The sequence below is a fragment of the Tupaia chinensis genome, unplaced genomic scaffold (genome assembly GCF_000334495.1).
Source record: "Tupaia chinensis unplaced genomic scaffold, TupChi_1.0 Scaffold000272_1, whole genome shotgun sequence".
NCBI classification, from domain to species: Eukaryota; Metazoa; Chordata; class Mammalia; order Scandentia; family Tupaiidae; genus Tupaia; species Tupaia belangeri.
In genome coordinates, this window is record NW_006159754.1 from 5,778,248 (window position 1) to 5,791,216 (window position 12,969).

The 12,969-nt window shown below is 39.1% G+C and overlaps 1 protein-coding gene across 1 annotated transcript in view; it reads left to right on the top strand.

The window, feature by feature from the left end:
* Positions 1-12,969, top strand: part of MME (membrane metalloendopeptidase) — a 118,667-nt gene that overhangs the window by 34,244 nt on the left and 71,454 nt on the right. Inside the window, exons 5-9 of the mRNA XM_014588278.1 lie at positions 3,150-3,346; positions 4,809-4,889; positions 4,987-5,082; positions 5,200-5,318; positions 6,995-7,060. Of these exons, the coding sequence (XP_014443764.1) occupies positions 3,150-3,346; positions 4,809-4,889; positions 4,987-5,082; positions 5,200-5,318; positions 6,995-7,060 (559 nt within the window). The remainder of the gene's footprint in view (positions 1-3,149; positions 3,347-4,808; positions 4,890-4,986; positions 5,083-5,199; positions 5,319-6,994; positions 7,061-12,969) is intronic.

Below are 12,969 nucleotides of genomic sequence, written 5' to 3' on the forward strand. Positions count from 1 at the left end.
AAGGAGGATTTAAACAGCTTTGAAAATTGCCAACTTTAAAGTGTGAAAAAAATACAAAAGGATACATATTAATAGGTGTTGGGGCTGGCTGGAGCAAAATGATCAAAGTTACAAGAGAAGAAAACTATGGTGTTGCACAGCAGAAACTGGTCCATTTGCTTGATTGGGGTAGATGGTTGTTGTGAGAAAGTAGTGATTGAAAAGCTTCATTAAATATGTCAGGACTAGATTAAGTTATAGAACCTGGTTTTATTATGAATGCAAAAGGCCTGTATTGAAAACTGGAAGTGGAAAATGACATGCTGAATTACTTTGGAAACATTCCTTTCTCAGTGAAGGACAGGATGGACTAGGGTAGGGAGGGGCATGGGGCCACAGCTCAGATGAAAGGGCCCAAGGAGAGACTGAGAGAGAGCACTTGAGAAAGAATGGAAACAGTAGGAAAGGGAAGGATGGAATGGACTCTGGAGGTGGTGACATGAGAACAGTTGTGACCTGGAGGAGCAGGTCAGGAGATGTATAGAAGGGGATGAAAGGACTCATGACTCTGTTTTGTTACACATAAACATAATTGTACCCCTGTTACCTAGGCACTAGGTAATGGGAGTACGCAGAGATGAATGACTTCAGAAGAATGGTTAGGTAGGCAGAGTAGAAACCCGCAATTAAAAAAAACATAAAGGAGCCTCATGTAAACAATAAAGTTGAATGAGGTGATGAGCTCTCAGGAGTTCAGAAGAAGAAATACTCCTTGTCGTTTGGAGTCATGGAAGCGTCAGGTGAGAGATGATTCAGGTGAGAGATGAGATGTGAACTGAACCTTGAAGGATGAGTAAAACTTGGAAAGAATGGTCTGGTGGAGTTGAGAAGACAGAAGCAAAGACACAGGGCTAGGAGGACACACCATTTTTTGTGACACTCTGAGTAAACCTGTCTGGATGGAAGAGTTTGTACAGTATAAACTATAGAGAGGGAGGAAGAGAAGGTAGTCTGGTGAAGATTTAGAGATCAAGTTAAAGAGTTTGTAGTTTAACCTGGGAAATGTCAACCACTGACTTTTTTTTTTTTTTTTTTTTTGAGAGGTTTTTGCTATAGGGCATGTACGCTCGCCAGAAAGACACAGAGAGACAGAGAGACAAAAAGTGAGAAATCACTCCCCAAGGGGGATGGCCACGCTGCAATCCCTTCTCCTCCATTTTCCTCTCAGGATTTGGGGGCACGCATGCACATGTGCCCAGTGTGAGTTTAAGCCACTGGATCTAGGACTCAAACTATGGTCGAGTACGTGGGAGTCCAGAGACATAGCCGTTACAACTGCTGGTCCCAACCACTGACATTTTCGAGCAAGGTTGTAGCCACTGTGAAAGTGTGTTTTGGGAAGTAAAATCTGTGAAAAGTATGTAGAATGTTTAAAAGAAAGGAGATTGTATTAGAAAGAGGAATAGTTAGGTGAGTTCTTCAGAAGGGAAGGAATATGTAAATTAGGTTGATGCAGTTCATGAGAGGAGGGGTATAGGAAAAAGTCAGAAACAACGCAACCACAGTGGTGCAGGCAGTAGGGCATCCCAGGATGGTACTGGAGCCACATTGGAGGTTCCTGGTTAGATCCCAGGATGACCTCGACACACTGGTGTGGATGGCTGACTAGCTGGTGGGATCATGGCATGGTGAGACATTTTGAAGGGAATCACTCTCTTTCTTTCTCTCATTCTTTCAAAATAAACTGAGGAGGAAAAAAAAATCAAGGCAATTACCAATAGTTTTCATGAAGGTTTCAAACATGAGAGGCTCTGATAACAATTGTGCTCTATGCTGAAGCAAAAAAGTAGAGAGGACTGGTTTAGAGGCAACCTCAAGTTTAATATCAGATTGCTGAAGGCTGAGGTGGCTGACAAGCAAGTATGTCCAAAATGTGGTTAGAACTGGGGGTTTGCAATTCAACTGGAAAATATATTTATCATACCAAGTAAAAAAAAAATCCACACAGCTCAGCAATTGTTTGGAGATTTTAATTAATGAATTCAGAAAGGTAGGTATTTCCAAAAGTTTGATTGAGAGCTTATACACTCTTGAGACAGATGAATTTTGAATTGTTCTTTTGTTTTCATTGCAAAACAGTTCAACTTCTATGAGAAAGAAAATAGGGAGGGCAGTAGCAGTAGAGTTTTCTCTATTTCAGGTGTAGGCATGGGGCCATTTTCTTCTCTTCAGTAGTTACAATTCATATTTTATACCGTTGTAGCACCTAGCAGAGTCAGTGCCTTGCACATTGTGAATACTTGGTGTTGGCTGATTTGCATTTTCATCATAGTTCTTAAAGATAAAAGAGTGGACATAAAACTAACAAGCTTACAGCCCATTTTATAATGATGGACAACATAAACAAATGCAAATCGGATGTCGGATTTGAATTGCAAAAATTTTCTAAGTGAAGTCCAAGAAGTAATAACTGGTTTCAGATCCTTGCTAAGATGACAAAAATCCATTAGCAATCTTCCATCCCTCGGAGCATCCGAGATATTCTGAAGTCACAGCACCTTGAAGGGCAGAGTCAGCAACTAAAGTTATCAGAGTGAAGAATGACATTGTGTTAACCTCAGGCTCTCGGTAGCCAAGACAAAGTAGACCTATATTCTTTTTTTCTGAGATAGCAACTAGCAAGAAACTCAGTTAATGGAGGCAAGGCATGGGGTGGGGTGGGGTTCTAAAACACTGGGAAGACCCAGACCACTTGAGAATAAAATGAACCAACTACAGTAAAGGACTTGAGGTCTACACGCAGATCATACTCATCATCCCTCTTGAACTGACAGTTGTTGAGAAAGGGAGCATCAGGCCAGGTGACAGGATCATACAGAGAAAGCAGCACGCCTTTTTGTTTTCCTTTCCAAACCACTTTATAAATACACCCTTCAGAAAAAAAGACACTCTCCAGAAGAAAAATACACCCTTCAGGAAAAAAATGCACCCTCGTTTTGTTTGTTTGTTTGTTTTGTTTTGTTGGCATAGGGCCAGTGGCTTGCCAGAGAGAGGGGAGGGAAAGTGAGAAATCTCCCCCCAGCAGGGATAGTCACACTCCAATACAGTGGCAGAGTTGGCCATGTGGGATCCAGCACCTTAACCGCCACTGCCACCTGATGGCCCACACCCTTCATCCTATCTAGTCTTCCCTCTGCTCTTTCAGCCGCTCGACTGATCCAGAACATGGATGCTACTGCTGAGCCCTGTACAGACTTCTTCAAGTATGCCTGTGGAGGCTGGTTGAAACGCAACGTCATTCCCGAGACCAGCTCCCGTTACAGTAACTTTGACATTTTAAGAGATGAACTAGAAGTCGTTTTGAAAGGTCAGTGGAGACTGCATCTATGCATCAAACATTTCTCTCTTAATAGATCCACTTTTTAAGATACTACTGTTAGGCATTACAGGGAACATTGCAAATGATTAAAGTTAATGCCTTCGGGATTTGTGATAGACACTGAAATGGATATGCTGGTCTCTCAGAGCATTTCTGCTTTCATTTGTAGGTATACACAAATGGTAACGCTCTTAAATCCCTAGAGGTGGCACTTTTATGCCATCTTGCAGAAGAAAAAAATAAGTAATTGCTACTATTTCTTTAGTCTCTGTATCCCAGCCCTACATTAAAGTCACTATATTACTAAGATTTGCCCGTCTACAACTGTAGAAACCAGAGACAGTATAGGAGGGGGATGGTTGATAGGGGATGGTAAAAAGGGTAGAGAGGGAAGAGATCAGGGAAAAATGAACAAGCTATTTAGTAGACACAGAAATGGGAAGTTACGTGTTGATGTTAATGTATATGGTAATCTCTCTGAATTGACATGCACTGTATTCATGCTGGGGAAACCCATATTGTACACTGTTAAGATGGACAGTGGTTAAATGTGAACTTAAAAATACAAAAATTGAAAAGTGATGCTTAAGTTAACTTAGGAAGAAGACACAGATTGTAATAGTTAAAATATATTTAAAAAACAATAAATTAATTAATGACAAAGAATTAACAACAGAAGATTTGCCCTTTCAGAGCTGGTACATTATTGGAACCCCGCTAAGACATTCTCCCCAGGAAGTTGAGAAAGTCCTGGCAAATCCCTGCTCTCCTCTATCATGTGTTCCCTCCCCTTCCAGAAGATACCCTGTAGAAAAACAATTTTTGCTACTTTTTGACATCCAAATGAGTAGAACAATTCATTTAATTCATTTGGAGCATGAACAGTACAATCACACAGAGATAATTATTTTCCAGTCATCAAGAGGACTATTCATATTAAATTCCAAATTCCTCTTATTATTTGTTTTCTTTTTTATCTCAATTTCAAGAAAAGTAGCTATTATCCATTAACAGAGCAATACACATCAGTGTTCACCAAAAAAAAAAAAAAAAAAGAAAAAAAACTTATCAAAAAACATTTCATCTACTCTTATTATTTGTTTTCTTTTTTATCTCAATTTCAAGAAAAGTAGCTATTATCCATTAACAGAGCAATACACATCAGTGTTCACCAAAAAAAAAAAAAAAAAAAGAAGATAATCTACTCAAAAAGACTTTCATCTAACTTGGCTAATGAAACCAACTCCAGTTCTGTGCCAGGAATGATGACTTGTAAGAAGTTTGGGTTTTCCTATAGGGTTTTGGAATGGAGATAGAGTAAACATATCTCCAGAAAAGCAAGTTTTGTTTTGTTTTCTTTTCTTTTTTCACTGAGCCTATGTTGAAACCATTAATTGCAGTTGCAGATAAGCCATTATGTTGATGTATCTTATTTAATGCCCCATTTCAGATGTCCTTCAGAAACCCGGAACTGAAGACATAGAGGCGGTGCAGAAAGCGAAAACATTATACAGGTCTTGCATAAATGAATGTAAGTGTTCCTCATTTGATGTCATTAGGATATGCATATGTTGGTGCTAAAGTGTGCATCGTCTTCATACTAAATTTATTTTCATTGTTTTCAAAAGCTGCTATTGATAGTAGAGGTGGAGCCCCTCTCCTCTCACTGTTGCCGGATATATTCGAGTGGCCAGTGGCAGTAGAAAACTGGGAGCAAACTTATGGTAAGGGAGTTTTCCTTTTCTATTCAAAATAATTTCCACACAAAATGTGTTATGGTAGTAGTGTCAAGTTAACGAGCAGAGACTTCTAAATATGTATTTCATCTTTCATCGCTTCAGGTGCTTCTTGGACAGCTGAGAAATCAATTGCACGTCTAAATGCTAAATATGGGAAAAAAGTCTTTATTAATTTTTTCGTTGGCACTGATGATAAGAACTCTATGAACCATATAATTCACGTAAGTGTATGTGGTAGATCCCAAAGTGATCTTTACGTTGTATAGATATTTTCGCATGCGTTGCTGTTATTGATCTCTAGAAATAATGCATATTTCCATTTGAATGGCATGAACAAGGTGGTAATGAATTCACTCTCTGTCCCTGGTACCTGGAGTCTCACTTTTGAAAGTATTTTCTTCATGCTGTGTTTTAGACATTCACTTCTCACTTCTGCTTCCTCTGTCTTAGGTATTTCTCCCTTGTAAATGCTAGTGTGGGCTCCAGGCCCTCTTATTCAGATAGAGCACCTGGTTTTTTAATATGTTTCATGAAAAGAGCCTGCTTTGGTTTATGTAAGTAATGCAGGCCTAGAAAGCACACATTCTTAATTGCTCTGAAAAAGAACACAGAAAAGCAGTTTAGAACACAATTTTGGTTCTCACCAAAGAATATCTGAAATTCTTTCTGAATTAAGGTAAATAAAATGCTGTTCTCTTTAAATGGCTTTATTAGAATGTAAACCATTTATTTGGAGTTACCTAAGACAAGAATAATGAATATGTTTGAAATGGACTAGATGTTTTATAGAGCTTTTATTTGGCCTCCTGTAAAAGAAACTACACCAAAAGATTCAAGTCACGGACTCGCATCTATGTCACGATTGCATAAATCTTTACAGTCATTTATATTACATTTATGAAAGAAATTGAACCCAACGCTCTCCTGCAGAGGTCTTCTTTCCCCCTTTCCATAATTCTCTCCTTAGTTTTTCAAATGCCAGCATGTTTGATGTTCACCTTGAGGATCTAGATGCTGGGGAGAGAACAGGGCCCTCCATGTGGAGATGCCTTCTGACTCTTCCCATGTCAGTCCTTTGGGTCATGTGTCTTTTTTATTGGCCTGAGCTCTTCGCAGCTGCTAGGATTCTCATGTTAACCACACCCGTGTTACCTGAATAGCACGCATCTCACAGAGCTGTGCGTCCTCCTAGCTCTCACTTGAGTACTGAAGGTAGACCAAACATAGAGCAGAAATGAGTTTTCGCCTTCTTTCACCCAGTTGTCTGGTCTGCTAAAGTTTTTCTGAGCAGAGAAACTTTGTAAAGAATAAAGAAGTCTCCTTCATTTTCTAGGATAAAGAAAAAAAAAAAAAAAAAAAAAAAAAGTCCTCGCCAGATGTACACTAGAAAAAAAGTTTTAGAGCTGCCATATAGATTTTTCTGTTTCTCCTCACAACCCACCCATAGAAACCTAAGTGACTCTGACCTACTTAGGCCCATCATAGTGGTTCACAACTAAGGGGGAGGGGGAACAAGAATGTCCCCCCAGGAGAAAATGCTAGAATCTCAGGAAACTGGAAAGTCCTTTAAATGTGTAACTTACAAATTCCCTAATCCTAGATTCCAACATGTTTTTGTGCACATGAATCTTCTGCTCTGTATTAAAAATCCTTCCCAGTGTATTTTTCACTCACGTTTTCCTGAGATATTTATAGAACATTTCCCAAGACTACCTGCTCATCAGGTTAACACTCACAATAGTGTAGAAATCATTTTCTAATTATGTGTTATCTCAGTGTGTGATTGTTACCTACATAAACAAGATTAGCCCCTTGTGCATACATAAATGGGTATGCTTGCGCTTTGTCCAACTGTTTCATATCAGCTAAATGATTTTTTTATGTATACTTTTTATAGATTGACCAACCTCGACTTGGCCTCACTTCTAGAGACTACTATCAATGCACTGGAATATATAAAGAGGTAACAAAATAACAAGAAAAAGAAAGAAAAAAAACCATAAATAAATAAATAAAACATATAGGACTATCTGGCATCAATCTTTAAATAATGTAAAAGACCAAAGTAAAACTTAAATTTAACCTTCTTATGTTTTTTCGTTAGGACTTAAGATCACACATAATAGGGACCAGCAGGTGGCATAGTGGTCAAGGTGCTGGACAACCACATGGCTGACTGAGGTTCGAGTCTCAGACTTGGCAGCTTGAAAATCACACCAGGTGCATGTGTGTATGTGCCCCAGATCCTAGGAGGAGAATGGAGGAAAAGGGATGGTGGTATGGCCATCCCCTCAGGGGGTGATTTCTCACTTCCCCTCTCACTGTCTGTCTCCCTCTGGCAAGGACACATGCCCTATGACAAAAACCTAAGAAAAAAAAAAAAGAAAGAAAAAGAAAGAGTACACATAATAGTGAGTTACCTTTGATAGAATGAACAATCTCAATAAAATGAATGAAGGTATTTTAAGAAACAAGAAAACTTGGAATTCCTTATTTGTATCTTGATTCTTAGTATTTAAATACATGACTTATTTTGAAAAGTCTATTTTAAATGCTTTAATTTACCTGTAAACTAGAGCATTTTTAAAATGAGCTGCAGTCAGTAGGGCACTACTACATAATACTGGATCCATATGGGAGGCCCAGGTTCCGATCTTGCTTCAGCCCAAACCTGCTGCACGTACCCACGTGCCCACAGCCCTGGCGAGGAAGGCTGGGGAAGCTGGGGGAAAGATCATGATGTGGTGAGATCCTGTTAAGGATACCCATCTCTCTCTTTCTCTCATGAAAAGAAATAAAATAAATTTAAAAGAACAAATTTATTATGGTTTAGGGTGGCAACAATAAGGACCAGTGTTGGTCCGGTGAAAGAAATACCATGCTCTGCAGCACACTTTCAGAGCCTTCTGGTTTGACTTTCAGAAGACTGTGTAGGTAGGGGCGTCAGGCTCAAACTAACTTCTACAGCCTCTTTCTGACTCTAACACTTGTCAGCTATCCAGTAAGCATCTGATTTCAGAGCTGTTGGATACTCTGCAAGTTCTGGAGTACCTTTCGTTTAATGTTTTTAAGCCAGAGTATGAAAGATGAGAGAGAGAGAGTGAGGTGAGAGAAAGAGAAAGCATCTCCAATGGGGTCTAATCATACTGTGAACTTTTTTCCTCCAACTTTCCATCCCAATAGAATCCTGGGCACACTTGCACACCTAGTATAATCTTGGACCCCAGTGGGTCAAAGATTCAGACTTCAGGTTGCCATGTGGGATCCAGCTGTCCAGTGCACGTCTACTGCTACTCTGTGAGCTGGCCCTGAAGTCCTTCATTATTGTTGTACAGCCTTACCTCCCTCGGGCTGATTGTTACGTGCTTATGAGAGACCAAAGCAGTAATGTTATAAATTATTAGATGCTGGGAAATGGGTTGGTTCTACAAATATTTCTCTCTAATTTATTTAGAGGTTGAGAGGTAAGTTAAGTTCATCTTTGATGATCCTAATGAGTCACTGTGTGGTGGTATCACTAAACTTCCTTCTAGTTAAAATTATTAAAGATCTCTCTGCTTAGCATTTACTTTTGCCCAATTATTAAGGTCAAATAATGTGGAATTAATTCACTGTATGGTATCTTTTTTAGTAGCTACACAACATTGAAATGAAGAAAGATATCTTACCCAAGGCCACGATGAATACAGACAAGGGAATGTGGGATATTTGAGTTCAGTACAACCTAGTTACTTTGTGGGCTGCAGCTTTTGGCTTTAAAAACTGTCCAGCTGCTTCCTGTTACAGATTTAAAAGTGATTGAAGAATTTTGGCTCATTTTACTCTATTTTCATCATCATCAACTGGAATGTTTTTGATATTTAGGATTGTACCCTTATAAACATACCAAATTTGTAGACTCCTAAAGTACATTTTTTTTTCCACACTTTCACATTTCTGGTATCAAGATATACCTGACCGTCAATGTATATAGACATTTAATATGGTAAAGCTAACTTTTTATTGTTTTGCTTTGCAGAAAACTGTTAATGGCATGATAATGGTGTATTTGTACATTTTATCATCAGTACTGACTCAAAAATCTAAATAGGTTTGGGCTAGCCAGGTGTCATGGAGGTTGAAGCAGCTGGTTCCCACACAGCCAACTATGTGATTTGAGTCCTGAACCAGCGGCTTGAGAAACAAGCCAGGCATGTGTGCATGTGTTCCCAAAGTCCCCAGAGGAGAATGGAGGAAAGGGATTGTGGCATGGCCGTTCCCCATAGGGAGTGATTTCTCACTTTCCACTCTCTGTCTGTCTCTTTCTCTCTGTCTTTCTTCAGTGAGTACACATATACTTTAGCAAGCTTTAAAAAATAAAATAATCTAGGATAAGTCACAAAGTGGCCATATTAGGCTTGAATATGATATAGAAGCATTGATTTAACCTGCTGTGGTGGTGGGGTGTTTTTTTCTTTTAATTTTGAATTAGTTGTCAATGTTTTACAAAATTGCAAGTTTTCACTTGAGAATTCAGCTTTCTTGATAAACCAGTAGAATTGGAAACCTTAAGCTTGCATTCTCATGACAGCAGTTGGCTAGAGGTACATTTTGGTTGTTCCCTTTTTGATTGAGCGTTTGTTCACCAGGTTCAGACACTCCTCATCTAGATGATTGGATAATGTATATTTACTGGGTCCCTGTAGGTGTGCGAGTTTGTATATTAATTTGGTTTGGTTGTGCTGCTGTAATAAAAACAATGACAAATACAATAATTCATGTAAAAGAGACGTGTATTTCCATCTTACGTTCCGGCTTGCAGGTAGTCCGGGTGAAATAGGAAACTCTAGTTCATGGAAATGTCTGGGACTCCAGCTTTCTTTAACTTGTTACTTTAATGTCAATCTCCTCTGGTGTTTACATTAGTCTACTTGGTCAAAGTTGGTTCACCAGTGCCTTGCTCATACTTCAGGCCAGAGGAAAAAGAAAAGAGAAAAGTGGTGGACAGTGTCCTGTTAGATAAGTGACGCGGAAGTTGCATGCATTCTGTTGTTTAGAACATTGTCACATAGCCACAACTAAATATAAATGAGATTGAGAAATGTAGTCTTGAGCTAAGTGTCCATATATGTGCCTCGTTAAAACTCAGTCAAATTTATTCCTGCATTTATTTGTTTTTAATACTGTTGTCAGTGGAGTTGTTTTCCTAAAATTTTTTGGGTAGCTTGTTAATACAAAGAAATGCTATTTATTTTTGTATAGTGCTTTAATCATGTGAAACTTTACTAAATTGATCAGTTCTGATGGTTTTTGGTGAAGTCTTTAGGGTTTTTTAAATATAAAATCATGGGGCTGGCAGGTGGCATGGTAGTTGGGGTACTGGTCTCCCACATGACCAACCATAATTTGAGTCCCAGACCTGGTGGCTTGCTTTCTGATTTTCCCTTTCTCTCTGTGTGTCTCTCTATTTCTCTGTTGTCAAATTTAAAAATAATAACAATAAATAAAGTGAAATAATTAAAGAAAATATTTAAAAAATTAAAAATATAAGAGCATATTATCATTAAAGAGACCATTTTATTTCTTCCTTTTCTTTCTTCTTTTTTTTCTTTTCTTCCTCCCTTTTTTTTTTTTTTTTTTTTTTGGCTATAGAGCATGTGCAACTTACCAGAGAGAGAGAGAGAGACAGAGAGAAGGAGAGGAGAAAGTACCCCATGGGGAATGGTCACACCTCAGTCTCTTTTCTGACATTTCTCGTACCTTTCAGGATTTGGGGAATGCATTCACATGTCCCTAGTGTGTTTCTCAAGCTTCCAGGTCCACAACTTGTCCCTACCATCATCTAGCCATTTTCTTGGTTGTTTTTTGATCTTTTATTTCTGTTTGTCTCTCTTGAGTTTTCCTTATGTAGCACTCCCTTCAGCCTTTCTTGAGGACCTGCTCTGGTGTTGGTTAATTCTTTTAGGCTTTTTTTTATCCGATAATGTTTTTATCTTTTTTTTCCCATTTGAAGGATAACCTTGCTGGATACAGTAATCTTGGTTGAAATTGTTTGTCTTTTAACACTTTGAATATATCTTCCCATTCTTTTCTTGCTTGCATTGCTTCTACTGAGAGGTCTGATGTTAGCTTGATGGGATAATCCTTGTTAGTAACTTAATATTTCTCTCTTGCCATTTTTTGAATCTTATCTTTATATGTGATTTTGGGTTGATTCTATTCGGGCTCCTTTGTATTTCTTTGGTCTGGATGTTTGAATGCTTCTCTAGGCTTGGAAAGTTTTCTTCCAGGATTTCATGGAATGGATTATCAATGCTCTTATTAGATTCTTCCCTTCTGGGATACCGATTATTCCTATGATTGAGCATTTAGTGGTATCTAATATTTCCTGTATCTTATCCTAATTTTTTTGTGTTATTTTTTCATTCTTTTTAGTGATTTTTTCCTAGGTCAGAGATTTTTGTCTTCAAGGTCTGAGATTTGATCTTCTGCATGATCTAATCTGCTTTTCATACTTTCAAGGGATTTCCTATACTACAGGTTTCATCTCTAACCTTTCCATATACTTCTTTTTTATGATGTTTATTTCTTCTTTCAAATCATGGAAAGACTTCCTCATCTTCTGGAGTTTATTGTCTTTTTTCCGTTACATCTCCTGGGGTTTGTTGTCTCTTTTCTCTTTCATCTCATTTAGTTGTGTCACTATGAATGTCCAAAATTATTTATATGACATTTCCATGAGTTCTATTTTACTATCTGTGGTTGATGAGGAGTTGTTCTTTTCCCTTGGGGGAGAAATATTTTCTTGGTTTCTCATATTTCTTGTGCTTCTTTGCTGGTTTCTGGCCATCTGATAGATTATACATTTCTTCCTAATTTCTTGAAGTTAATTTTGAGAATTCAAAGACATGACAGAGGAGGTGAGCTGCAGTCTCTCTGTAGCTCTGTCTCCCTGATGCTCACTCTGCAACCTGCACCATCACTACTTGAACTGAAAATTCTAGTGGTCTGCCAGTTTCTTGAGGGCAGGCGTAACTGGGGCTGAGTTGCAGGGCATCAACCAGGGAAGAAAGTAGAGGTCTCGTGTTGTATGCCTTTAGAAAACTAGGAAATGTAAAAGTATTCCTGAGCAAGCAGAAGGCAACTAGAGATCTAAAGCAGTTTCTGGCCTTAGTTGTTTTCACTGGGTGCTGCACATGTTTCAGGGCTAATGGAGGAGGAGGGAGATGGGAGTGGGATGCTTTGGGTGACTCCTGGAACAATCAGAAGTCAGTGAAGGTCCCAAGGTAGTCTCTAGCCACAGTTTTCTCACTGACTGCCACTGTGCAGGTTCTGGGGCTAATGGTGGCAGAGGAAGATGGGAACAGGACAGTTTGGGCAGCACCTGGAACAATTGGAAGTTAGTAAAGGTCCCAAGGCAGTCTCCAACCTCAATTTCTCACTAGCTGCTGCTGTGTAGGTTCAGGGCTAATGGTGGCAGAGGGAGATGGAAGCAGGATATTTTGGGCAGCACCCTGGGGAAAATGTATGGCCACACAGAGGGGGAGTCATGGTTGATCAGCACCTTCAGAGTGCATTGCTGTGTGGCCTCAGCTCACAGGCTATTGTCTGCAGCATGCAGGCCATGGCAAGACCCTGCCATAGTTGCGAGCAAGAAATCACCCCCAATAGGGGATGGCCATTCTGCAACTCTGTGGGAGTCCAGTGATGTATCCATTATGTTGTCTGCTGGTCCCCTGATCTGTCTGTTTTGATGTAGGCCTTGATTGCTACAAACTTTTCTTTCAGGACTACTTTTGCTGCATCCAATGAGTTTTACTACATAGGCATTCCATTTGAATTGGTTTCTCTATGACCAACTGCAGTTCAAGTCCTGGACCCTGAGTTTTGAAA